The 26,793-nt window shown below is 42.0% G+C and overlaps 1 protein-coding gene across 2 annotated transcripts in view; it reads right to left on the bottom strand.

Moving 5' to 3' along the window:
- Positions 1-24,549, bottom strand: part of GPC5 (glypican 5) — a 1,410,504-nt gene extending 1,385,955 nt beyond the window's left edge. For both annotated transcript variants that reach the window (XM_047720231.1, XM_047720232.1), the window contains exon 1: positions 24,014-24,549. In XM_047720231.1, the coding sequence (XP_047576187.1) occupies positions 24,014-24,482 (469 nt within the window). In that variant the 5' untranslated portion in view covers positions 24,483-24,549. The remainder of the gene's footprint in view (positions 1-24,013) is intronic.
- Positions 24,550-26,793: the final 2,244 nt, after the last annotated feature.

Genomic DNA, 26,793 nt, shown 5'->3' with positions numbered 1-26,793 from the left:
AGAAGTGATATGTGCTAGTTTCTAGGCCCAGAACTTAAGAAACTGGCAACTTCCATGCCCTGTTTCCTGAGACACTTGTTCTTATAACCCAGTTAGCATGCTGTGAGGACCCCCCAAGTCACCCCATTTGTAGACACCACCTACCGTGGCCATATGTAGATATTTCAGAGCGATGCCCAGCTGAGGTCCCAACATTCAACTAGCATTACCACCAGACATGTGAGCAAGGTCCCCTGTGGATGATTCCAGTCCCCAGTCCCACTGAGTCACCCCCAGGATTCTTTCAGGTGTCCCCAGATAAGGTCGCAGATATCATGGAGCAGAAACATGCCATACTTTGCTTGAGTCCCTGACCCATAGAATTTGGGAGCACAATGGTTTTACACCAATGACTTTTGGGGCATTTTATTACACAGCAATGTAAGGTAACTGGTGTGATATGGAAGCTGAGAGGTCCCTCAGTCTGCTCTCTGCAAGTTGGGAGACCCAGGAAAGCCAGGGGTGTAAATCCAAGTCAGAGTCCAAAGGCCTGTAAACCAGGAGTAGCAGTGGTGTAAGCCCCAGAGCAAGCCCCACTCTTGCAGTCAGACAGAGAGAATCCAAACTCTCTCCACCTCGTTGTTCTGTTAGGTCCCTCAACAGATCGGATGATGCCTACCCACACTTGGGGGTGGGGAGAAGGAGCTGGCATCTGCTCTACTCTGATCCATCTGTTCAAATGCTAATCTCTTCTGGAAACACCATTCCAGACATACCTACCAATGATGTTTGACCAGCTATCTAGGCATCCGTGGTCCGGTGGAACAGATACATAAAGTCAACCATCATATCTTCCCTAGCTTTCGGCTCCCCATTCATTCCATTATTTCCTCTTGCTCCTTCAGTTTCACCTTCTGGCTTTCTCCCAGCTACTTTCTAATGGACAGTACCCCTCTGAGATTCAGGCAAGGGTGTCCCTGTCCTGAGCCTCCAGCTGTACCCCTCCTAAGGCACTGAGCCATCTACAGGGTTCATCTGGATGTGCCCAAGAGCTATGACCCTGAAATTCGCCATTCAGACAGCTCTAATTAAACTTTCAAGGCCTGTGCAGGCCTGGAGCCTAGTCTGTCTTCCCAAGGGCACACCTGACCATCAGTGTGGCTACTCCTGGGCCTGCGGTATGACCATGTGACTATATTCAGACCAAAAGTATATAAATCTAATCTCAGAGAAGCTCTTTAAAAATATTTATGCTAGACTTTCTCTCGATCCCACAGCCCTTCTTTCCCACTGACAATTCCTAGAGGAGCCTTAAGAGCCACCTGTCTCGGATGACAGCGCCACCTGCTGTCCTGGGCTATTCAACTACAGAAAGTTACATTAAAAAATTAATAATAATCATAATAATTATCTTTATTTTTTGCATATATCGTGATCCCTGTTGCAGCATTTTAGCCTGTTCCCTAAAGGATTTAGTGCTTCGTATCACACTCCATCCCATTGCCGGGGTGAACAATCCAAAACAAAACAACAGCGCCATCCTAGTTTAAAAATTCTTCCCTGCTCCTCAAAATGGTGTTTCCCAAAAGACAAAACAAAACAAAAACCAAAAGGTCTACAGGTCTTCGCATTCAGATCATTAATGAGAAGAAGGCAAATTACTAAGGGACAGTATAAGTTCTGGTTTGCAGACTAAAATTTGAGAGCCATTGACCTTTGCCTCATTTCCCACTTGGCTTCATCTCACACCATCAACTCCAGTCACACTAAATTACTCGGAATCCTCTGAACACATAATGCTTTTCCAACATGTCCATTGTCTCCCTCAGGCAAGGATGCCCTTGACCCCTCTCCTTCTCTATCCTTTCTACTAAAAACTTTCTTATCTTGCAATAGTCAATTCACGCTTTTCTGAGAGTTCCTGTTAGGATTAGCCAATCCCTACTTTGATCTCTCTTCAACCCTGTCCAATTCACTATCATATGATGTAAAATATTCTATCATAATTTTATTCCATATCTTCTTCCTCTAAAGTGTCAGCTTTTTGAGGACAAGTACATCATAATTTCTCCCTTATTCAGCTACTAATTAGTGTTTGTCCAAGACAGACAAGAAAAAAAAGAATGGGAAAAAAAGAAAGGTCATTCTGTTTTAGTTTGTCTTGAAGAGTAACTAAAATATTTTTATTAAGATAGATGCTCACAACTTAGGTGATTATTGGATACACTATAGGTAGGAATTTTTCTAAAGCAAAGTCAGAATTGGTCAGGTACATAAAACATGTCTTAAAAAGCTTTATGTTCAAGTAAGCATTTGTCTTTTCAGAACTACTTAAAATTTACTATTAACAATTAAGAAAAAGCTTCTGAATTTTTTTAATATAGAGAGAATAAAAGTGAATGACGGGAAGTTCTTCTTAGTGGTTAAATACTGCAGCAGATAAACATCTGAATTTCACCCAGGAAATGGGGAAATTCTGGAATTGCAGGCGCTACATCTGCAACAGTACAAACTCAAAACTGAAATCAGAGGGAAAAGACAGATAAATGGTATTTTGAAAACTGGTTACATTTCTCAGAGGGAAGTTGTGCTCTTTTATCCAGATCCATTAAAATTAATCAGATGATGGATTAAAAACCCTAGCAAGTACCTGGTGTACAGCAGGCTATCAATAAATGATATTCATGTTTCTCTTCTCACATAGCCATGATCACAAAACATCCCATTTAAGTGATAAATACTTCATTTTAAAATTGGCAACCTACTTAGATGACTGCTCTTGATTGAACCGAGACACCCTATTTCTACCCACAGGTTCTGTCTTACCCCACATTCTTGTATCAACTGAATCATAGTCAAGGGTTCAATTAAGTCCCTAAAATCCAACCCACATCAGTTCAATATTTTTGATACCTTTCCTTGTCTTGACTTACTCTCATACTCGAATCCCAGGACCTAAATCTTACTCCTAGTGTTTATTCCATTTCCAACAAAGGGTCAGTTCCATCTCCCCAGTACTTATCAGATTGTAGCTCCCACAATAGGTCCAGCATCTCCTAAGCCCTTGGGGTGTCAGTCCTGGCCGGGGTATTGGGCAGGGGTAAGTAAACATTTGGTCCATGTCTTTAGAAAACACCATATTCTAAAGTCTTCACCAGCTGCGCTTTTTTTTTTTTTTAAGACTTTATTTATTTAACAGACAGAGATCACAAGTAGGCAGAGAAGCAGGCAGAGAGAGAGGAGGAGGAAGCAGGGTCCCTGCTGAGAAGAGAGCCCAATGCGGGGCTCGATCCCAGGACCCTGGGATCATGACCTGAGCCCAAAGGCAGAGGCTTTAACCCACTGAGCCATCCAGGCGCCCCTCGCTGTGCTTTTTTATCTATCCCTGCCATCAGCCTCACCAAAAGAAGCCCTTCTTGTCCATAATTACATAGCTGACAGTGGTATTTATTAGTAGGCCATGCCCCATAAATTCATAAATTCCAGGTTTGTTTACATAAGCACCCCAGACAGACTTGCTATAGCTGTTAAAAGCATTCCATAGGTAATGACCATCAGGAGAATCTGTAAGCATCTTTAAAAATTTGACCTGATCAACAGCATGGAGATTCCTCAAAATGTTGAAAATAGAACTACCCTATGACCCAGCAATTGCACTGCTGGGTATTTACCCTAAAGATACAAACGTAGTGACCCGAAGGGGCACGTGCACCCGAATGTTTATAGCAGCAATGTCTACAATAGCCAAACTATGGAAAGAACCTAAATGTCCATCAACAGATGAATAGATAAAGAAGATGTGGTATATATACACAATGGAATATTATGCAGCCATCAAAAGAAATAAAATCTTGCCGTTTGCGACGACGTGGATGGAACTAGAGGGTATCATGCTTAGCGAAATAAGTCAATTGGAGAAAGACAACTATCATATGATCTCCCTGATATGAGGGAGAGGAGATGCAACATGGGGGGTTAAGGGGGTAGGAGAAGAGTAAATGAAACAAGATGGGATTGGGAGGGAGACAAACCATAAGTGACTCTTAATCTCACAAAACAAACTGAGGGGTGATGGGGGGAGGGGGGTTGGGGGGGGGTTATGGACATTGGGGAGGGATATGCTATGGTGAGTGCTGTGAAGTGTGTAAACCTGGCGATTCACAGACCTGTACCCCTGGGGATAAAAATATATGTTTATAAAAAAATTAAAAAAAAATATTTGACCTGATCATTTTTTCTGTTCTAATAATTTCTTAATATCAATCTAACACTTTATTGTCAGGCACCATTAGAGTTCTCACTAAAGGGAGGCGTCTCCTCTGCACAGTCTCTTCCTGACCAGAGAGACCACAATCCAAATATTCCGCATAGGTCTTGCCCATCAGTTAAAAACATCTTGCTTCCTTGCTTAAATTACTTACACCATTAAGTAATCTATTCTAGAAGGGCTTCTGGAAAACATCTAACCCATGATTTGTTCTTTCTCTCCAATAACTGCTCTAAGCCATGCAACTAATTGTATCATTCTTCACAGTGGCCAACAGGAAACCCAGAGCCAAAGTGTTCAGCCCAGCTCATGACTGTTGATGCCCCATTCTGTTAAAATGCTATGTATCTCATGTCTTAAACTTAAACACCTGATTCCCTGTTATTTTTCCTACTCTTATTTCTTATTTCTAGACACAGATTCATGATGCTTTCCCCACTGTTACTTTCAGACTGTACAGACTTCTGTGCATAGATTTAAACTAGTATTGGGAGATGATACAAACACATAAGATAGAAATCTATAGGCAACTGAAAACAATCAAGACACTGAATGGCTTGACTTCTCACTCAAATTATTAGCTCCCCTACAAGTAGCATAACTCACTCAGATAGGTAGCTAAAGGGGCCTACAGCACAGGCATACATTAACAATCCAGTGAGAAGCATATGTCATATGAATTGCCACACACGACACACAGTATAATTAAGATTATCCACACAGCAATGAATTCAAGGTCAATATGGTCCTCTTGTCTATACGGACTGATTTCAGCTAGATGTACAACCTAAAAAATATATGGGAAGTACCTTAATAGATTCCAGTCACAAAAGAAACAGAACAAAGAAATCCAAATTATATTGATTCTACCTCTAAAATAAGTTTTAAATTAACTTCTTTCCATCTTTACTACCATCTGTACTACCATCACTTTAAGTGGATACTCTACAGACAAGAAGGGTCTTTTAAAAATGCAAATTGTGGCCTCTAGGCTGAAAAACTTCCGATGGCTTTCTACTGCTCTTGGGATGAAATTCAAAATCCTTAACATTCAAAAAGGCTCCTGTGACTAACCCCTGCCTCACTGGGTCACCTCTTCTGCACTCAGCCTTCACTTCCTTAACCGGGGACATGTTTGCAAAGTGTGGACCCTGCAAAACAAACACAAGCAAGAATGACCAATTACACTTGAGTCTTTCCTCTTCTTCTCCACAAAAGTAAGGGTGATCTGAATTGACTGTTTCCACTTTATTCTCCCACCAATCCCGCAATCTCAATTCTGACCCCACCCCTTCCCTGTAAAGGAGAACATCTGGATAACTGGTGAACTCCCCTAGTTGTCAAATCCAAGATACATTCACCATTTCTACTCACTCTTGACTTCTTCGTGGGCTCCAACGTAATGTGCTCCCCGGTTTTCAAAACCCTCCCTTTTCCTTGCCTTCTGGAACACCTGAGTTATCTTCTTTCTCTTTGTTTTTAATTATTTGGTTGCCCAGGTTCCGCCTCTCAGATCTGGCCCTGAGCGCTGTTCTACCCCCCGGGAGAGTCATCTACACGCCTAGTGATCTACAAACCTTCATCTGTGCCACTGTCTCAAGGGATATGTGGGCCCACGCTCCCAACTATCTATTGTGTGTTACACCATGACAAACCAGGGTAGCCTCAGTACTGACATGCCCAGTGTTGCACCTTCCCCCTTACAGAGTGTCTTCTACTCTGAAAGCCACTTAAGAAACTGGATTGGCTCAGTCAGTTAAGCGGCTGCCTTTGACTCAGGTCATGATCTTGCGTGCTGGGACTGAGCTCCGGTGCTGGGCTCCCTGCTCGGCGGGAAGCCTCCCTCTCCTTCTCCCTCTGCCCCTCCCCCAACTCGTGTGCTCTCTCACTTGCTCTCTCTCTCTCAAATAAATAAATCTTTAAAAAACAAAAGAAAGAAAAGAAAAAGAAAAAACTGCGTATCTGACAACTCTGCCTTCTCCATCTGCTCACTTTTTCAAGAAGCGTTTCTCTAAATGGGGTTAAGTAAAAAATGTCTCAGAGGAATGATAAAAATGAACTCACTCAAAAAACCCTTCCCCGATGCAAAGACAATAAATTTATTTTCTTAAAAATCAAATAAATCCATTCTTTCAAGGGTACTATTTCTCGGAAGCTTGAATCTGCTACTATGTACCATGCCCCTTGAAAACACATGCTTAGGGGGCAGCCTTCCTCCCAAGCTAAGTTTTTGCTGAGAACACTAATTCAACAGCTACTAGAAATAATATGCTGCAGGACAGAGTGTGGGCTTGCCAGTTACTCTTCTTGAGGTCACCTTAACCAGAGCTCATAAAAACAGCGTCCCAAACTGACAGAGGTTTAAGTTTCCGTGTTGTGTGCAGCAGGACGCAGCCCTGTAGCGTAAATGGGCTCTAAGTACCGCTTCTCAGAGGGCTGTTTAGGGGATACTGACTCTTCCTTCCGCCCCTGCTAAATTACAGAGTAATTTCCCGTTCTTTATTTTGATTAATAAGTCAAATGAATTCATCAAAAATTGATTAAACACCTGTTCCATACAAGACAGTGTGATCATTATTAAGGATACCAAGAAGGGTTGAATGTCGTTTTGTCCCTTTAGGGCTCAGTCTAAGGGGAAACACATTTGTAAAAAATTTAATTAATGTGACAAAGTGTTATGAAGGAAGTACGTATTCAGTTCTGCGGGACCACAGGGAAAGAAATAATTTCCTTTTCTTGGAGAGATAAGTGGGGAGCAGGGGGGTGGTCAGAGGATATTTTAACTAGGTGGTTGGTTTACAGGCTCCTTACCAACAACAACAACAAAAAATACAAGATAGAATATATTTCAAGTTTATAAATAAAAAGCTGAGGTTTTTAAGGTTAAATTTATCTGAATTCACAAAGCTGATGAGTAACAAAACAAATCTGAACTCAGCTTGTCCAGATGAGACAGAAGGAAGAGCAGGTAGAAGTATGAAAAGGTCTATCTCATTGGGGAAAGCCAAAGCAGGGAGGTGTGGCTGAGCTGGAAGGCCAGGGCTGCTTAGCTGTGGGCTGGGGAGGATCCTGGGGAGCTGGGAAGGGCCTGAGAGGTTTTCCCGCTTGTGAATTAACAAGCTGGCATGTTACTGTTTCACTGTGGCTGACAGAAGCCAAGATATTCCCCCAACAGCAAGCAGGCCCCATGAGCATGGAGCTGGTTACCCTGCTGCTCACTGGGGGTGCTCTCCAGGGAGGCCTGCACCTGTTGCACTAAGCGGGTGGGGGGGCACTTTTGGGGGCGGGGAGGGATTGCCACTTCTGTAGCAAGCCAAGACAATCCTGTTTTTGTCCTAAGAGAAACTCTCCTTCAGAGTTGCTTGTTGGGAACATGAACACAACTGAACAAATGGACCAAGTAAAGGGTAGTCGGGCCTTGCATTTCAGGCATACCGAGTAAACACATAGAAACAGGACACTGGGGAAGGTGGATGACCTCTCCCAACGGGGAGGGAAGAGATGGGAAAGAGTGGAGCCAAGGAGAGGAGACTGGAAAAGAAGGCAGGAACCATATAACTGAGAAATTTTAATGCAATCCATGGGAGTTTGAACTTCTTCTGCAAGCACTGGGAAGCCGTGAAAGAAGGCAGGAACCATATAACTGAGAAATTTTAATGCAATCCATGGGAGTTTGAACTTCTTCTGCAAGCACTGGGAAGCCGTGAAAGACGTCCTAAGATATGTATCAAACACCACTGGAATGGTTTGTATGATGAGCTGAACATTTCTGCTCCAACCTCCTCCTTTTCCTTCCCCAACCCGGCTCTTCTTCATAGTTAGTGAAAACACTGCCAATCTAGAAGGTGGTCCTCTTTCTAGAATTTTTTTAACTTGCAACCAGGAGACTTGAGTCAGTTTCTCCCCTTGGTGGTAAGATATCTGGCAGTCATATTTTCTGCTATAGAAAGAAGCCTACTTGCAGCAGGAAAAAAATAAATAAATCCTAATGCCACATAGTAAGAGATCTGTAAGCATTCTGGTCTGCATTTTCTTTTTTTTTTTTTTCCCAGTCCATCTGCATCCCTTCCCCTCCCTTGTCTTCAGTGTCCCTCAGGAGACCTCCATGGACTCCAAGCATTCCTATTTCAGCTTAGCACAGTTTTAGTTATGTTCCCATCACTTGAACCTGAAGTTATGAACTAGTTTAGAAGGGCAGTGTTCCCAGCTTCATCTCTAGGACATTACGTTGGAAGCCATATGGAAAATGGCTTCCAATGAAGACAAAAGTAGAAACATGACCAAAAGAGTGTCACAACAGTCCAAGAGAGAAATGACGTTTCCATATGTCCTTATAGACATGACGATCTCTGACTCAGAGATGACTTTAAGAAATAGTTCCTGGCTCTGAAAGTAGTTTAGGGCACCTCAGTAGTTCCCAGGATAAGCTGTGAGGACTCATTTCATACATGATAGCTCAAGATCAAAAACCGATCCTTCCAAATGGGGAGAAAAACATGTGATGCCAAAGAAGGAGCCAGATCATGAAGGGTCTACAGGAAAGCTGGGATCATTAAGATAAAGAACAACAGGATTGCCCGTTTTTATTGCTGCCGGAACCAAGCCCAAGAGCCCTAAAAAATTATCACACAGAAAAGCTCAGAAGAGTACAATCACAAGGGCTTCACCTCAGTGTTTCTGTCTAAATCATATATAATCACATATTTATCGCAAAGTAAATCAAAAATTCTAATTCATTTTTTAAAAAGTCATCTTTGGCAAGAATTCAAAAGACACAGGAATTTGTAAAGTAAACTCTCTCCCATCTCCCCCCACTCCCTGTTGGGAGAGGTCATCCACCTTCCGTGATGTCCTGTTTCTATGTGTTCACTGGGTATGCCCAAAATGCAAGCCTTGACTACCCTTTACTTGGGCCATTTGTCCAGCTGTGTTCGTGTTCCCAACAAGCAACTCTGAAGGAGAGTTTCTCCCTGGACAAAGAGGAGGATTGTCTTGGCTTGCTACAGAGAGGCAACCCCTTCCCGCCACCCCGAAACATGCCCCGCCCCCCGGAGTGCAACAGGTGCAGGCCTCCCTGGAGAGCACCCCCAGTGAGCAGCAGGGTAACCAGCTCCATGCTCATGGGGCCTGCTTGCTGTTGGGGGAGTCTCTTGGCTTCTGTCAGCCACAGTGAAACAGTAACATGCCAGCTTGTCAACTGGCAAGCAGGAAAACTTCTCAGGCCCTTCCCAGCTCCCCAGGCTCCTCCCCAGCCCACAGCTAAGCAGCTCTGGCCTTCCAGATCAGCCACACCTCCCTGCTTTGGCTTTCCTCCTCCTAATTTTACTCAAGCTTATCTACTATTAATGGCACTCTGTGCACTTTGTTTTGGGGTATATTCATACATAAACTGGTGTGTGTGTGTGTGTGTGTGTGTGTGTGTGTGTGTTTGCTTAGGCTACAATTTGTTTTTTCCTTTAATAAATGCTGTAGGTCATTTGTCCTAATTTGGTTAGATAGCTGGTTTAATGTCCACATGTGATTAACCATAATTTATCATTCAATAGATATTAATAGATATTTACATTGGCTGCAATTCTTTTCTGTGCAATAAATATGTATGTACATTACACACACACACACACACACACACACACACGTTGGAATACTCTCCTATAAGCTGGAATCACCAAGAAAAGGGTATACAAAATTTAAATTTTGAGTGATAACTGCCGAATTCCCCCAAACGCACAGTCATCGTCAGTTGTCCTGCTCAGTAACTGTAGGTGAGCCCTCTCTTTCCTACAATCACAGGAACATTAGATAACACTTTTTTTTAAAGATTTTATTTGTTTATTTGAGAGAGAGACAGTGAGAGAGAGCATGAGCTAGGAGAAGGTCAGAGGGAGCAGCAGACTGCCCATGGAGCTAGGAGCCCGATGTGGGACTCAATCCCGGGACTCCAGGATCATGACCCGAGCCGAAGGCAGTCGTCCAACCAACTGAGCCACGCAGGCGTCCCTGATAACACTATTTTTAATCCTTCACAATGTGATATTCATAAGAAATTAATTTTCTTCTCTTAATGTTGAGCTCAAGCATCTTCCATATCCTCATTAGTCATTTATATCATTTGAATATCCTCATTAAGTTCTTTTCTTCATTTCCCTTGGAATATTAGTGTCTTTGTTACCAATTTATTAGAGCTCACTTGTGACTAAGGATGCTAACCTTTTTTTTTTCTTTTTTTTAGATTTTTTTTTTAAATTTATTTGACAGAGATCACAAGTAGGCAGAGAGGCAGGCAGAGAGAGAGGGAGGAAGCAGGTTCCCTGCTGAGCAGAGAGCCCGAAGCAGGACTCGATCCCAGGACACTGGGATTATGACCTGAGCCGAAGGCAGAAGCTTTAACCCACTGAGCCACCCAGGCGCCCCAAGGATGCTAACCTTTTGACAGCTGTGCATTACAGATGAGATACCATAGGTTTTTTCTCCTATGTATTTCACTACGATATTTTTTTTTAAGATTTTATTTATTTATTTGACACAGAGAGAAAGATCACGAGTAGGCAGAGAGGCAGGCAGAGAGAGCGGGAAGTAGGTTCCCTGCTGAGCAGAGAGCCCGATGCAGGACTCGATCCCAGGACCCTGAGATCATGACCCGAGCTGAAGGCAGAGGCTTAAACGACTCAGCCACCCAGGCGCCCCCTACAATGTTTATTTTTTGATCACACACAAGTTATATATTCAAATATAATGTTTGTTTTTGTTTTGTTTTTGTTTTTGTTTTTTTTAGAAAGGCAAAGGAAAATCACTGAAGGATTTGACACAAGAAATAAAGATGAGACTTGACTTTTACTGGGAAATCAGTTGGGAAGCAATTGGGAAGTGGACTGATGAGAACCGAAAGCAGATGTTGGTCGATCGGATCATCCAGACATGAAAGTGCACCAGATGAACGCACAGTGGTAGCGACGGGAATGGGTACAGAACTTCAGGGCATTTGTGAAACAGAAACCATAGAAGGCGGCAAATGGATGAATCAGTAGAGTGGGTTGAATTAAACTTCTGTGTTATTAGGGGGTGTTATCAATTTAGTCACATTTCTAACAGAACCCAAAAGAGCTAGGCACCACCAGTGTTCTTCATAAAAGGGGTGAAGGGAAAGGGAGGGAAAGGAACAATTAATAAAAGCATAATCGTCATTGATTGGAACTTCTAAAAAGTATATGAATTAACTATAGAACAGATTTATGTTCTACTTATTTATTGACACATTTTAATTATAAATCAAATATTCTCTGAAAGTTCTGGGTTTAAATATTTAAAGTATATAAAGTTTTGTCATATAGGATCCTGGAACGAAACACATTGGTCCTGTTAAATAGGGTTATTTAATAGAATATTTATAAAGGGAAGGATATAGGAAGACTGTAAGAGGTACTACAGTACTTCCCAGCTAGGAACTGTGGAGAAGAAGCGATTACTACCTCTAAGGGGGCAGGAAAATAACGTACTGACCAGAATTCAGAGAGAGCTGCAGGGTCACTTGCCAAGAGCTGCAGGACTCTGTAGGGTGAGACCAGCACAGTCCCCCTGCCCAGCCTCCTCCTAGCCACTGTTGCCCTCTGACAGCCAGAGGCGGCAATGCCCACTGACACCCCTGCTCACCGCCCAGACACAGAGCAGGGTGTGGCGTCTGCTTGAAGGGGCCGAGACTGGCCAGCACGCTGTGCCTTTGTGTCTTTCACGTGGAAGGTAAGTTCTTATCTTTCCTTCCACGTGAAGGGACACACAAAGACCCGTTAGTACCATGACACACAAAACCACGATAAAACACAGCAGAGAATAATCTCCTACTCACTTGCCAAAGTCAATTATACATTGTAGAACCCGTCCCTCCTGACCGTCACTCAGCATCCTTCCAGGCAAAGTAAGTACCCCCCTCCTTGATCTTCACTGAATTAATTTAAAAGACAGTATTTTGTAAAAGACGAGTTTTTAGCTCTTAAACCACATAACAGGTATAAAATCTGATTTTACCATAGAGTTATAGGATAAATAATGAATTATTTCATTTATTAACTAAAATAAGGAACGAAAACATGGACTACGTCTCTCAGAATACGGGAGTGAATACAGAAAAACATGCGACATTTTGGTATTTTGTTAACGTGAAGGAAAAGGGATTCCTACTATGATTTCTTTGCCTGCTCCTTGACCCAGCATAAAGAAGTGTTTACATATATCAAAAAAGAACATTTGTAATAGAGTTAACTAGGTAGCATTTTATAGAGAATGATACTATTTACAGTTTTTCCCCATACCATGTGGTCCTCAAAAACCACTGAAAGGGAAAAGAAAAAACCTCTATCACCATTCATGTGAAGAAAGAAAAACATATTCTGAGAAGCTGAGTTGTTTGCTAAAGGTCACGTGGCCAGTAAGTGATAGAGTCAAGACTAAGCTATTTGAAAAACCGTAAATTCATTGTTATTCACTTAAATACATGACCATGATATGGGATAAATCATACAGTAAAATGTTTTTTCTGTTTATCCCATGGCAACATTTCAATGCTTTGTCATACCTATTTTTCCTTGTTTTGCACATAAGATATCTCCAAAGGTGAGTAGAGTATTAATATTTAATAACCTGATTATTTGTGCCCCTGAACTTATAAAAGTAAAAAGTGAAATTTAGTTTTGTAACTAAATTTTTTTTTTAAAGATTTTATTTGTCAGAGAGAGAGAGAGAGAGAGAGAGTGAGCACAGGCAGATAGAGTGGCAGGCAGAGGGAGAGGGAGAAGCAGGCTCCCTGCTGAGCAAGGAGCCCGATGTGGGACTCGATCCCAGGACTCTGGGATCATGACCTGAGCCCAAGGCAGCCGCTTAACCAACTGAGCCACCCAGGCGTCCCTGTAACTAAATTTCTTAACTCTACAAACAGAGATGCTCAGACCTTCCCCTGACAAACAGGGCCCTGAAGGACTCCTGGGTTCCTCAGCTTTTTCCCTTTTTCCATATCATTCCTATTTCCTTCACCTTTTAAGTTGATTAAAAAAAAAAACAAACTTTGTTAAAAATGACTTTTTTTTTTCCCCCAGAGTGAAATGTATTCCGAGGCTGGTGAGAACAGACTGTTAATCTCTTCATTTTATTGACCTACTTCAGTTTCAGCTCATTAAACACAGACATTTTCAATGATCAAAAGAAAATGAACCAAATGTAACTTGCTACAACCTTACTAAATAAGAGAATTGTTCAAAAGGCAAATAAATCTGAACAGGTAATTTAATATTGACAATCTTCCATTTAAAGAATATATATGTAATGAACAAGGACATCCAGAAATAATGTTTACATTCCTCTGACCAATGAAGGCACAGTCTTGCGCTTGTCATCAGACTCCTCAGCTCTTACCCTCTCCCAAAAAGAATCTTGAAGAAATTACGAACTAAAGTCCCTTGAGGGGCGCCTGGGGGGCTCAGTGGGTTAAACCGCTGCCTTCGGCTCGGGTCATGATCTCAGGGTCCTGGGATCGAGCCCCGCATCGGGCTCTCTGCTCAGCGAGAAGCCTGCTTCCCTCTCTCTCTCTCTCTCTGCCTGCCTCTCCGTCTACTTGTGATCTCTCTCTGTCAAATAAATAAATAAAATCTTTAAAAAAAAAAAAATAATAAAGTCCCTTGAAACTCTAAGACAAAGAAAAGCAAAAGACTTTGAGCTCTTAAAAGATAGCTGCAAAGATAACTTAATTATATTGTCTATATACAATTACAAAAGCTAAAATAAATTCGATTATCATAGCACAGAGGAGAGAAAAAATAGTCATTCAAACTCATTACCCTAATAAGAGTAATACACAATTTATAAAAAAAAGAAAATGTTTACTGCCTTCTAAATATAATTGCATTTGAAACATAAACTTGAGTTCATTGCTGAACCATATCAAAATATCCATGTCTCATTAGCACTGACTTAAATAATCCTTCTATTTAGGTAGAATTTCATAATACCTCTTCTCAGATATCCAAAATAAATAACCAGCTACACTTCATACAGAAAAAAAATTTTTTTTCAAAGTATTATTGAAAGATGTTCTAAAGACTAAGGAAATATTTCTAAAATTGGAATTGTTGGAAATAGTTTAGACACAGTTTACCTGCTACCATATATCATGTTTTGTGATTTAGCAGTAATTATATTTTTGCTTATCCTGAAAGGCCTGGTTTCTCTACTTAGTCTGCATGGAGTCTGGACCCCAATCTGGTATCTTTTAACAATCTTCCTAGCTCAGGAATAACTCCATAAATAAGGGATTTGTGCTTTACTCCCAACATGGAATTAACAAGGGTGGGAGATGAGAAAATGGAATCATTTTCTAGTTCCTTAAATTTCCTCACAGAAAGAAACCACTTTGCAAAAAAAAAAAAAGGGGGGGGGGAGGCCAGAAAAAAATCAAATAAAACACAAACCCATCAATCCAGAGCCAAATATAAATTATATTTGGTCACCTTATCTTTCTCCATTCTCCCAACAAGAGACGAATTAATTCTCGAAGTCAGATCAGTCACTGTCTACATGAAGATAAAAACTGTGTAAATGAATCCCTTAAACATCAAATAATCTTCCTTTACTTCCAGGACATTTGAGGAAACTTTGTTCCAGACATTTGTTCGGCAGCTCATTTTTCCGTTTCCAAAATATCTGATAACGTAAATAAAAATTCCTTTAAGTTTAAACTTTAAAAAACCAGGTCACTTTATAGACTTTGTGGCAGAGGTACATAAGAAAATACTGACTCCTGGAAAATAATTTACTCAACAACACAACTGAGCCCAGATCAGAAGGTTTTTTGAAAACCTTGCCTCCTACATTTCCCATTCTGTTAATAGTAAGCATAGAGAACTATGTAAAGACCGTAGACGGAGTGTGTTAGGTAAGTACACATACAAGATTAATTCTACAAATCAAAATGTATTTCTTGATTTTGGCCTAACCACAGAACATTAAGATATGCCGATCACAGACCTTACTCTCAAATAGCCTACATTCAAGCAGAGGGAAAGAAATATATTCAAAATCAGCATTACTGTTTTGAGTCCCTACCTCCATGAGAAATAAGTATTTGTCCATATGTGGTAAATTTGAGGATTCCAAGGATGATTAAGGCCAAGACAGAACCTCGAGATGGTGGCAGAAGACGGTGAGCTTTTAAGGGATGTCCCTCACAGTAGGAGACCCACCCCCCCCCCCCCAGGCACCATAATGCAGGGGCACCATCTAGAAGAGGAAGACAGGGAGACTCCCAGGAGAGAGGGGAGCGGTGGAAGGCACTCACGTAGCTCGACTGAGATGGCTCAGCAGCAAGACAAGAGGTTTCTGAGTCCGAGAGCTTCCAAAGGCAGCAGTGGCTTAGGTGTTTCGTAGCCCCCCAGGGTGTTTTAAGCACGGTGGGCCAATGTTGGGAGCAGCAAGCAAAGCAAGCAGGCTCTAAGCGACTAAAAATATGCTGATTTGAGTTATATTTAAAGCAACCGGATGTGTAAAAATTTGAATTTGGCCCTCGAGGGCTCTGGGCTAATCGTCTTGACCTGACGTGAAGAAGTAAAAATCACAGGGGCCGATCTTGAACCCATTTACACAACACCGGAAAACTTGAAAAATATCATGATGTGGAGATAGCAGAATCTTAGATAGACAGACTATCCATCTGTGGACTGACTTCTAGAGTTTAATGTAAGAATCAGAGAGGTTCAGAGGATGTAGCAGAGTCTTCAACAAACATTTCAAGTCTTACTCCACGTCAGACACTCCTGTAGGCAGCCAAACAGAACCTTCAGCGAATAAGGCAGCCGGCAGAACCAGCAACATAGCAGACAGGGCCTGTGCCAACTGAGAATGCAGGACTCTGTTTGCACTTCAAGATGGTAACCGCAGAACATTAAACCATTAAACCTTCTGAGGGTGGGACCCTGTGTGAGTGCCCAGTTGACATGTCCACGAACCTGGCCTTGGCAGATGTGTTCTCTATTCTCATCAAGCACACCGTCTAGTGGTGACAGAGCAATAATAAAAACAAAAAACATATGGCACCATGAAAGAAAGATGGGGATTATACAGTAATAACTGGGGGAACAGAGTCCAATGAACTTTGAGAAGAGCCTCTCCAAAGAGCTGACATTTCAACCGAGACCTGAGCCAGGCAGCTACATAATGTGCGTGTGTGTGAGAGCTATAGGTTGGACAGTTTATGCCAATGGTTCTCAACGAGGTAATGCAAAGAGTTACTGGTGGTTATTTCCGGATGGTAAATTTTGCTTTCTTTGTACTTTTTAGTACTTTGAATATTCAAGAGAATGAGTATTCTTTCATAAAAACATGAAAGTACAAAATCTCATTTTCTTTCTATAAAAGTGCATTATACATTCAACTTATGTAGCAGCCATATGTGAACTTGATATGGCTAATCAAAGACCTAGAGGGGATTATGCTAAGTGAAATAAGTCAGACAGAGAAAGACAAATACTGGATGTACTGGGTGATTTTACTTATGTGTGAATTTTTTTTTTTTTAAATGAAAAGACAAAACAAAGAGAAGCAGACTCATACATACAGGAAACAAACCATTGGTTACCAGAGTGGGGAGGGACTGGGGGATGGACGAAACAGATAAAGGGGATTAAGATGCTACAGTTTTGGGGTGCCTGGGTGGCTCAGTCAGTTAAGCACTGCCTTCTGCTCAGGTCATGATCCCAGAGTCCTGGGATCAAGTCCCACATCAGTAACCCTGCTCCATGGGGAGCCTGCTTCTCCCTCTGTTTGCTCTGCCTGCTGCTCCCGCTACTTGTGCTCTTTCTCTCTGTCAAACAAATAAATAAAATCTATTAAAATTTTTTAAAAATTAACAAATAATACAATTTTTAAAATATTCTACAGTTCTAAAATATATAAGTCACGGGGATATAATGTACAACATAGGGAATATAGTCAATAATACCATAATAATTTTTTATGGCCACAGATGATAACTAGTCTTATGGTGGGAATCATTTCATAATCTATAAAAATACCAAATCACTATGATATACACCTGAAACTAATAGGATATTGTATGTCAATTATACTTCAATAAAAAATTAAAAATTAATTTAAAAATTTAAAATCTTACAAATAGTTTTTAAAAGAAACAGTAAGTGTTGGCAAGGATGTGAAGAAAAAGGAACTCTGCGGCACTGCTGGTGGGAATGCAAACTGGTACAGCCACTGTGGAAGACAGCATGGAGGTTCCCCAAAAAATTAAAAACAGAATTGCCCTATGATCCAATAATTGCACTACTGGGTATTTATCCAAAGAACAAGAAAACACCATTCAAAAGGATACATGCACCCCTGTTTTTACTGTAGCATTATTTATAATAGCCAAACTATGGAAGCAGTCCAAGTGTCCATCAAAGACGAGGTGGTGTAAATACTGATGGAATAATATTCAGCCAGGAAAAAAGAATGAAATCTTGCCATTTGCAACAACATGGATGGATCCAAAGAGTATGCTGCTAAGTGAAATAAGCCAGTTACAGAAAGAAAAACGCCATATGATTTCACTCATCTGTGGAATTTAAGAAATAAAACAAACAAAGGAAAAAGAAAAGAAAGAGGCAAACCAAAAAACGAACTCTTAACTATAGAGAACAAAGAGACGGTTACCACATAGGAGGGGGTGGGGAGATGGATGAAACAGGTGAAGGAGATTAAGAGTAAACATATCTTGCTGAGCACTGAGTAATATGGAATTGTTGAATCACTATATTGTACACCTGAAACTAATACAACACTATCTTAACTACACTGAAATTAAAATAAAATAAGTAATTTTTAAAATAATAATAACATTTTTTTAAAAGTTTTCCTATATACTGTGACTCATAGAAGAATGACTAATCATGTTAAGGTGATTTTTAACAGTAACATTAGTGAAATTTGAAATTTCTAAAGCTGAAAAGAGGAAGAATTGAGGACACAGTTGGTGTTGTCTTTTCTTCCGGACAAAGGTCAAGCTTTTGCAAAAGAAAGGTAGTTAATGGAAAATGACTATTCTCTATTAAAAATAAAGCTACTGTTACTTACCCAACCAGATCAGGCACCACAGTCACAGACAACCTATTCCAACAAAGCGTATCACTGAAGTCTCTCATGACCCCATTTTAAGGTTTATGGTTTCTTCAACAGTTATACCAAGAGACCGCTGATTTATAAATCATTTCTGTTCAAGAGGGGCCTCTGTTTGTTGGAATGCTGCTGTTGGTATTATACCAGTTAATGACAAAATAAATATCACAGACTCAGAAGGTCTTCTTATCAGACCTGGAAAGTAAATTATCCACACACGCACATGGTAAAAATCATATTTCAGAAAGCCCTGGGCAAGTTGGAAACTAGATAGAAGAATGATAAAATGTTATTCTTAAGTTCTCCAAACTGCACCTCTCCTAAAGCCAATTATACAAATACAGGATGTTGGACACTTGGCGGAAAGGAACTTAAATTGTGGGATGGAGGGAGGATGGGGACACACACAACATTTATACTTGCTAGTGAGCTAAGTGTGAAGAACTGGGGTGTGATTAGTGCACTTCAGGCCCCTGACAGTCATACTCCATGGCCTTAAAGTAGAAAACTACACTCTCTGTCCAACCAGTAAGCTTCACTAAAGGCCAAAACGGCACACATGATTGTCACAGCCACCAATGCACACACTCAGTTTTGTGGAGGAGAAAGTAACAAGCTGCTCTGACAATGGAACCAAGTCGATGTTTACAAGTCAACCGGACAACATGCACAGACTCAGAGAGCAACCATGGGACCAAGCCACAAGGGACCTGTGAGAGGCAGGAAGGCCACCAGGACACTGCAACCTCAAAAATGACTCAACAGCCCCCTCTCCTGACCAAAAAGAGGGCTGCCGCTTCTTCCATAATGACAACTACCCCCACCTTAACCCTCCTAGCCCCTAAGCAAATTGTAAAAATCCCCAGTTCCTGAACTGTCCTGCTTCATTCAACAGTCCTTGATACCAACCAGCACAAGCCCAAGTCTTCGAAAAAGCCCCTCCCTGGGGGCCCTTCACCAAGACACCAAGAGTTCCTGTGCTGAGTGATGGCGCTTGCTGCAGGAAGCAAACGGAGCCTACTTTGTTTGAATATAGGGCTGTTTCTGGTGGGTTGGAGTGGATGGGCTTCAACACAGAGCAATCCTGATGTTAATATTCTGCCCCAGCATCAGAACATGGGTCCCTTTTATGACTCAGGAAATATGGTCACCACAACTATGTTCCTTAAGTAGCAGAAAGGGCTAAATTCATGAGAAACAAGAGTTCCAGTTTGAGATTACAATCAATGAATGACTATGGCCACCAGCCAGTTAACTGTATAAATCCCTAAACCATCCTATAGGCGCTACTTTGCCTCTCTGAATCTAGACAGCAGAGCCAAGACGGTGGTAGTAGTAGCAGCTATGGGCTCTGCAGCTAGCTGAACACAGCTGTTCCTCAGTGTCCATTAGTTCATGGAAATATATATATATAATCATATATATTTTTTTACCATATCCTAATAAAAACCATTTAGATAGGTTTCTTTCTTAGAGTTTCCATTAGCTCATGAACAGAAACAAAAGATTCACTATAACCTAATAAATTCCATTTTGAAAAGAAAATTACTTCCCAATTTTAAAAACAATCATTTGTGACCAAAAAAAAAAAAAAAAAAAAAAAAAAAAAAAAAAAAAAAAAAAAAAAAAACTATTTGGGGGGTATAGCTCGGGGGTAGAGCATTTGACTGCAAAAAAAAAACCCTATTTATCATAAAAACATCTTCTGATGTCTAGAGATCTAAAACTAAAATTTCACCCTCAAAGGCCACATCTAGTTAAAACTTAAGACACTGAATAAAAAAACTATAATGACCGCCGCACATTTTGTGAGCACTTACTGTGTGCATTTGTGCTCTTCTGCACACACACACATTATTTCATGTCATCTATGCAACAACCCTTTAAGAACTAACATTCTCATCTCACAGATGACAAAATAGAGGTTCGAAGGTCATAACCAATTAACCGAGGTCCCAAGCTACAAGGGGGCTGAATCGAGTTTTGAAACCCAAGGCCTGTGATTCCAAATTCCAAGGTTACCAGGTAGATTGTCTCTACTGGGTGTGAAAACAAATCAACACCATCCTTGAAACAATTATAAGACTGGATCATAAGGAAAGCAGTTTAAAAACTAAAGCTACACAGCACTAAAGTGTCCTTTAGAATTAGAATTTCATCTTGCCACATCCAGTTTATTTTTATTATGCCATTTATGGGCCAAAGCTCCCAAGAAAAAGTTATTTTTCACAAACTACTCCTTGTACCAATGAACATCCGCTTTTTTAAAACCAGTTGGTATATAAATTACCTGAATATAGTCCTGGATTTTTTTTATGAGCTTCTCCGCTCTGAATTACCTTCTTGAAAAAGGGGAAGAATGCAAGTGTGAACAATGAATGTGTGAAGAGAATTTCAATGGGAAGGCATTATCCCTACTCCCCAATAAATAAAATAAAAATAAAAGGACTTTTAAAAGGCACTTTCACTAAGTTTTGTTGTTTTTTTCCCTCTGAATAAAATAAACAAGAGCAAAGGGCACCTTGACTACTACTTAGGAAATAAAATCAGAATGCAGGGAAATCTGTAATGCTAATCACATTTACACCTTCTCTCCTTTTTTACATTTCTCATCCAACATCCTTAGAAGCTCAATAGGCTTAAAAGAATTGGAGCAGCGTAGAGAACAAAGGTGAGGAGAATCTGAGAAATGACTTGAATGGCTGTTCTCACCGTTTTAATAATTCCAAATTGAGTAACACAGTAAAAGTCAAAATGTAGGAAGATGTAAAGTCACAAATGTAGGAAGAAACTATAGAAAGTTGTTCTACCTGCTTATATTATAAAAATGGGATTCTGACTAGACCTCTCAGGAATTAACCACTTGTAGACAATAAACGAAGAAAACACACACACACACACACACACACACACACACCTACCAAACAAGTATCAGATTTAAATGTATTAGCTTTTTTTTGGGGGGGAGGGTACCTCAGGACCTTGAGATCATGACCTGAGACAAAATCAAGAATATGACGCAGGGGCGCCTGGGTGGCTCAGTGGGTTAAGCTGCTGCTTTCGGCTCAGGTCATGATCTCGGGGTCCTGGGATTGAGTCCCGCATCGGGATCTCTGCTCGGCAGGGAGCCTGCTTCCCTCTCTCTCTCTCTGCCTACTTGTGATCTCTCTCTGTCAAATAAATAAATAAAATCTTTAAAAAAAAAAAAAAAAGAATATGACGCGTAACTGACTGTGCCACCCAGGTGCCCCCTAAATGTATTAGGTTCAGTCAGTGAAAGCCCATACGCCAAATAAATACATTTATTACAAGGAATATCAATATCTGTATTTTTACATGGAAATGACCACGTATATTAACTATTGTTCTCTCTTGAGATTGAGGATGACGTTAGACAATAAGATACCCAACTGCTATCCTCAATCAAGCTAATGTTATAGATCATATACAAATACAAAAATAGAGCAAAGCAGTTACAAAGCACATCGTCTATGTGTGGTTTACTCAGTTTGGGAATGAGATTGTTACAGTGGGAAGAAGAGAAGTATCAATGTCAAAAGAAATAGTTTAATATTTTATTTAATTATTCAAATAAAGCAATTACTAACAATACGGAGCCAAGAATGATTCTAATCAAGGGGATTCTAATTTGGAATAATACTTTCATGTGACTTTTTCTTAATGCAAATATCAAAAGAATTTAACCCTTCTTTCACCAGCTCCACTGATGTCCCTAACTGCAACCCCACAGAGCCCCTTTCCTTGGTACTGCTATGATTCCCCCATCATGTTAAGCCACAGATAAAGGAAGGTCTAGCAACAGGGAAGCAAGCCAGAATGTCAAAGAAAAGAAGGTGCATCCCATCCTGGTTCTTTTTTAGGGGTCATGGGTATCAAATGCAAATAAGGACACCATTTCCTTCTCTATAGGGCAGAGCTTCAGTTTCCTCTCAGATCCTGGTAAAAAGGTCCATCAGTGATTGATACTCTGGAAAGTTCCTCTACAAAAGAGATGAAATGCACACAAGGTTCTAGAAATGTAACACCTAATCGGTGTGTTACATTCGGCAGGTACCAGAAATACTAAGCTATGAGAAAGGCAAGGAAATCATGGCCTTACTGGGGAGCTGTCAACATTTCCTGAACATAGCAGCCAAAATTATGGTATTTCTGGGATAAAATCTAATAATGCAGCTCAATGCCTTCACCCTGTCCACCTCCCCAACACAACTCCCACTTTAGTAGTATTAGCTGCTGATAAGTGAGTTTTAGTTTTGTTTTTTAATAAAAAGAATGTACTGATATACACCAATGTGCCCAAACTATTGTTTGAGGAGAAAACTGCCCTAAGCTGAGAATACCAACTATCTTCTCTCAAATAGTATAGAAGAAGCACCTAGTACTGAATAGACATTCAAATAAATACTTGAAATTATTTCAAATATTAAAGACTGGTCATGTAAACTAAAATGGATTCAGTGTTCCCAAATTCTCAGATTTTCCTTGTAAGATGACTGGAGAACTGGGTTCACCACTAGCAAAGCAATTAAGCAAGATAGCTACGGCTCCATAGTGCTAAGAGCAAGTCTCTTCGCCCTAAAAACTCGGGCAGAGGATGTAAATTTTAGACCCAAGCATCCTCTACAAATAATTTTTTTCAACCAATAAGATCACAGCATTCGTCTGTGCATTGGCTTCACAGTCAGGGTGCACCGCATAGTACGATCTTAGCTTCAGACACCGCTTATTGCGTTTGACAACTAAGACCTCATCTCCCAGGCCAAAGGTAAACTGGAAATCCCGCCAGCAGAAGGGAATCTGCGCGGTAGGGGTGGGAAGCAGAGGGTAAAGGTGCAGGCAAACGGCGTTCCAAGAAGCAGAATCTACACCCGCGACGCTCACCGTATTCGCTCCCCTTCGATCTCTGCCTCTGCCGTATGTCTCATCCATGCTTAGTCAGTGGCTACCCGATACGTTCAATCTGATCGCCTGTTGCCGTCACACCTTTCAGGCGTTAAAACTACCCAGTTGGTCTGAGAGACGCACTGGGTAGTTCAGGTTCCCGCAAGGAGGGCTGCGTGCCAGGGCGCAGAGAGGCGGCTAAGGGTCATACCAGCGTGGGTGCACCGGTCCGCGTCCGAATTAAAAAGGAGACCGGCTGCCCATTCTCCAGCAAAGGAGAAGAACACGGATTTGTATTTTTAGGATCAAACTTGGAGCGACCAACCCAACTCTGTCCACTACACGAGAAAGCAGCAAACCGAGGCCCCCCGGCGGGGCAGTGGTGAAATTTCCACTCGCAACAGAAACGCAGTCAGGCCGCGCTGTCCCCAGCTGTCAGCTTTGCGGGCCTCTTCCAACATCAGCAGAGAACACCGGAGCCAGCCGGGGCAGCAAATGCCCAGAGCCCAGCTTAGCCTCGGGCGGAGTCAGGGAGGCCCCGCACACCGAGCTGCCCCCGAGGCCTCGCTAGGGTTCACGTTACCCGGCCGGAGCGCCTGAAAGGTCATCTGGCCACGAACAGCCACCCCGAGGGCCTGGGGAGCGCGGAGTCCGCGCTCAGGACGCCCCCGGCCCGCGCCCAGGCGCAGCGCTCTGCGCCCGCCCGACGCGCCTCACCTGCCCGCGGCGAATCCGGCAGCCCCTTGACACCTCCCACCAGGCGCCACTGGAAAAGTTTCCGAACTTCTTCGCAGCTGGGCATGTCCTCGCTCCGAGTAGATCCAACGAGAGCCAGGAGGAGGAGACAGCAACAGCCCGCGCGCCAGGTCGGTGCGTCCATCATCGGTGTCCTCGTCGCCCCTTCCCACGTAGTGGACCCCACTCCCCCCGCGCGCCCTGCGTTGCAGGCGCTGGAAAACGCTCGGCGGTCGCGGTTCCCAGAAGGTGCAAGCTGGCGGCGGGCGTTCCGGGACCGTTCCGGGACGCCGGCTTCACCTGGGGGCACTTGGCTTTCTCCCGGGGAGCTCCGAAGCTGAAACAGCAGAGTCCTCCGGCAGAGCGCCGCGAGGTCTCCCTCTCCGTTGGGGGCGAGTTGGCGCAGCCCGGGGGAGGAAAACGGCTGGAGCCGCACGGAGCCCGCGAGCATCCGGCCCTGGCCACCGCAGCGGTAGCCCCGGGCTCAGCCAGCAGCGGCCAACCTGGGATGCGCCCGCCCGCCGCGCTCCGCAGGCATGCCCCGCCCCTCCACGTTCCGCCCCGCGCCCAGGCTCCGCCCCCCACGCCACGCCCCCGGCGCGCGGCCCGCGGCTGCTCCCGCCTTCTTGCTGTCAACGCGGCCCCACGCAGGACAGACCTCGGAGCAGCGCTGCCTGGATCGAGGAAACGAAGAAATAAAACGAAAGCCCGTCCGCGCTCTCGCAGTCCTTCCCGAGGAACAACCGTCTGATGAAAAGAGCGAGCGAGCGTAGGAAGAAGTTCCGAGAAGATAAGGGATGAGAAACACCAACTGGAAGGAGGATGAAGTACTTGGCTGGAAGTCGAGGTCTTCAGGGCACGGGAATTCCTGTCGAAATTGTATGAAATAGGATCTGGGCACACACCAAGGGCAAAAACTACACAGTGGAAGATCCCAACCGAGAAGCTTGATCGCATTCACGAGGTTTTAAGATGGTCCATGAGAAGTTAACTTTTTTAAAAATTGATTTGTGTTACTGCCTTGGAACATTTTTCTGTAACATTAACTGACTCTCTGAGAGAATTTAGAGATCATAAGAATTACATTCAAACATCATCAGGTTCTTATTATCACAGTAGAGTCCGGTTTGGTGTCTTGTCAACCTTCAGCATCATATTTTACTTCAGTACTTCGTATCTATCTGGGCCCTTCTGTATCATGTATCACCTCTGGAATCTGTAAAAAACATTTCTCAAAGAACTAAGATTAGCGTGCTCAGGGGAGTTTCTAAAAAGGAAGATAGAAAAATGAAGACTTTAGGCAATTTAAAAATGACAAAGGAATTTTGTCAATTTACAATTTACAAAAAGAATACATTAGAAACCATACATCAGTGGGTCATGTGCATTTTCTAAACGTGACTAACTCAGCAGCCTGCGAGTGAAAAGCGTCTCTTCGTCTACAGGCACCTGAAGGCACTACTCCTCCAGTCAAACAAAACTGCTTGAAAGCATCAGGCAGGGTGGACTATAAATGCCTCAACCACTTAAAAGGAATTTAATCTCAAATTTGAACCCTTGCCAAGAGATAGAGATGAATAATTTTAAGTCTTAGTTAAGTGTCATGGGACTTTTAATGACCATTTGATATCAATGGCAGCACTCTCAGCTGTAGATTGCTTGCTTTAAAACCATTCCAGGGAAATGGCTGAGATAGTTCTTCAGTGAAAGAGTGCTCACTTGCCTTTTGACATCAATTCCATGAATACTAGGTTTTTGGTGTTTTGTTTTGTTTTGAGAAGCTCTCTCAGTAAATGAGAATTGGGGGTGGGGGGAAACAGCTGCTTTTATGTTCAAGGACTTCAAGCAAAGCAGTATATACGTACCCCTAGAGGAGCGGGGAAGAACTCCCCCCGCCCCATGAACTTCTCTAGCCACCAAGCATGGAGAGATTGCTTGGAAGTCAGCAATATGTATCTATGAGAAGAGTGAGAAGAATGACCAGGAGGATGTATATAGCACCTAGATGACAGACAGCACTCCAAGTGGTTTTTAGGGATATTAATTCATTCATTTGATCTTTAGAATACAGAATGCATGCTATTAACCTCAGACTCTCAGCCACTCCATGCCATACCAGAGAACATATTGGGCTATATTGAGCAACACCAAAGGTGGTCTATTAATTTATCAGATTTTTTTTACTAGTAATTACATATAATTTTAACTATGGAATTTTATTCTACTAGAATTCCTTCTGTGTCAGCATAAGGCTAGTAAATCCCCAGGTTTTTCCAAAACTTTTTTTCTTTATCTAGATCTCTCCTTGATAGATTTGATCACCATAGGGTATTAGCATTAAAAGAATCCTTAGAGATTACCCGGTCCAATTCATTCACTTGGAATTTCTAAAATAATATGTCTTGCAAGGGTAAAATAACAGACACTACTGAGAATTATTGATGGTTCAGTAAAAACTAATCAACTAACAAATATTGATTGAACACATACTAAATGTAAAAAAACAAACCACCATGCTAGGCATAATAGGGATTATAGAGACATGTAAGCAAATTCTAATCTTTGTTTTTACAATTTATTTCAACAAAACAATTAGGTGGGAAGCTATAAAGAAAAGAGTAGGGGCTAATGAGAAATTAGACCATATAAAATGTCCCCCCCAATCACACAAAAAAATATTTGTTTCTACTTTTTATTTCTTATTGCTACCACAGTAATTGTGTTGGAAGGGCTTGTTTTCCTAGAAGTATCCTTATGCCAGG

This window comes from Lutra lutra, chromosome 3, assembly GCF_902655055.1.
Source record: "Lutra lutra chromosome 3, mLutLut1.2, whole genome shotgun sequence".
NCBI lineage: Eukaryota > Metazoa > Chordata > Mammalia > Carnivora > Mustelidae > Lutra > Lutra lutra.
This window is presented reverse-complemented; position numbering and strand designations above follow the sequence as displayed.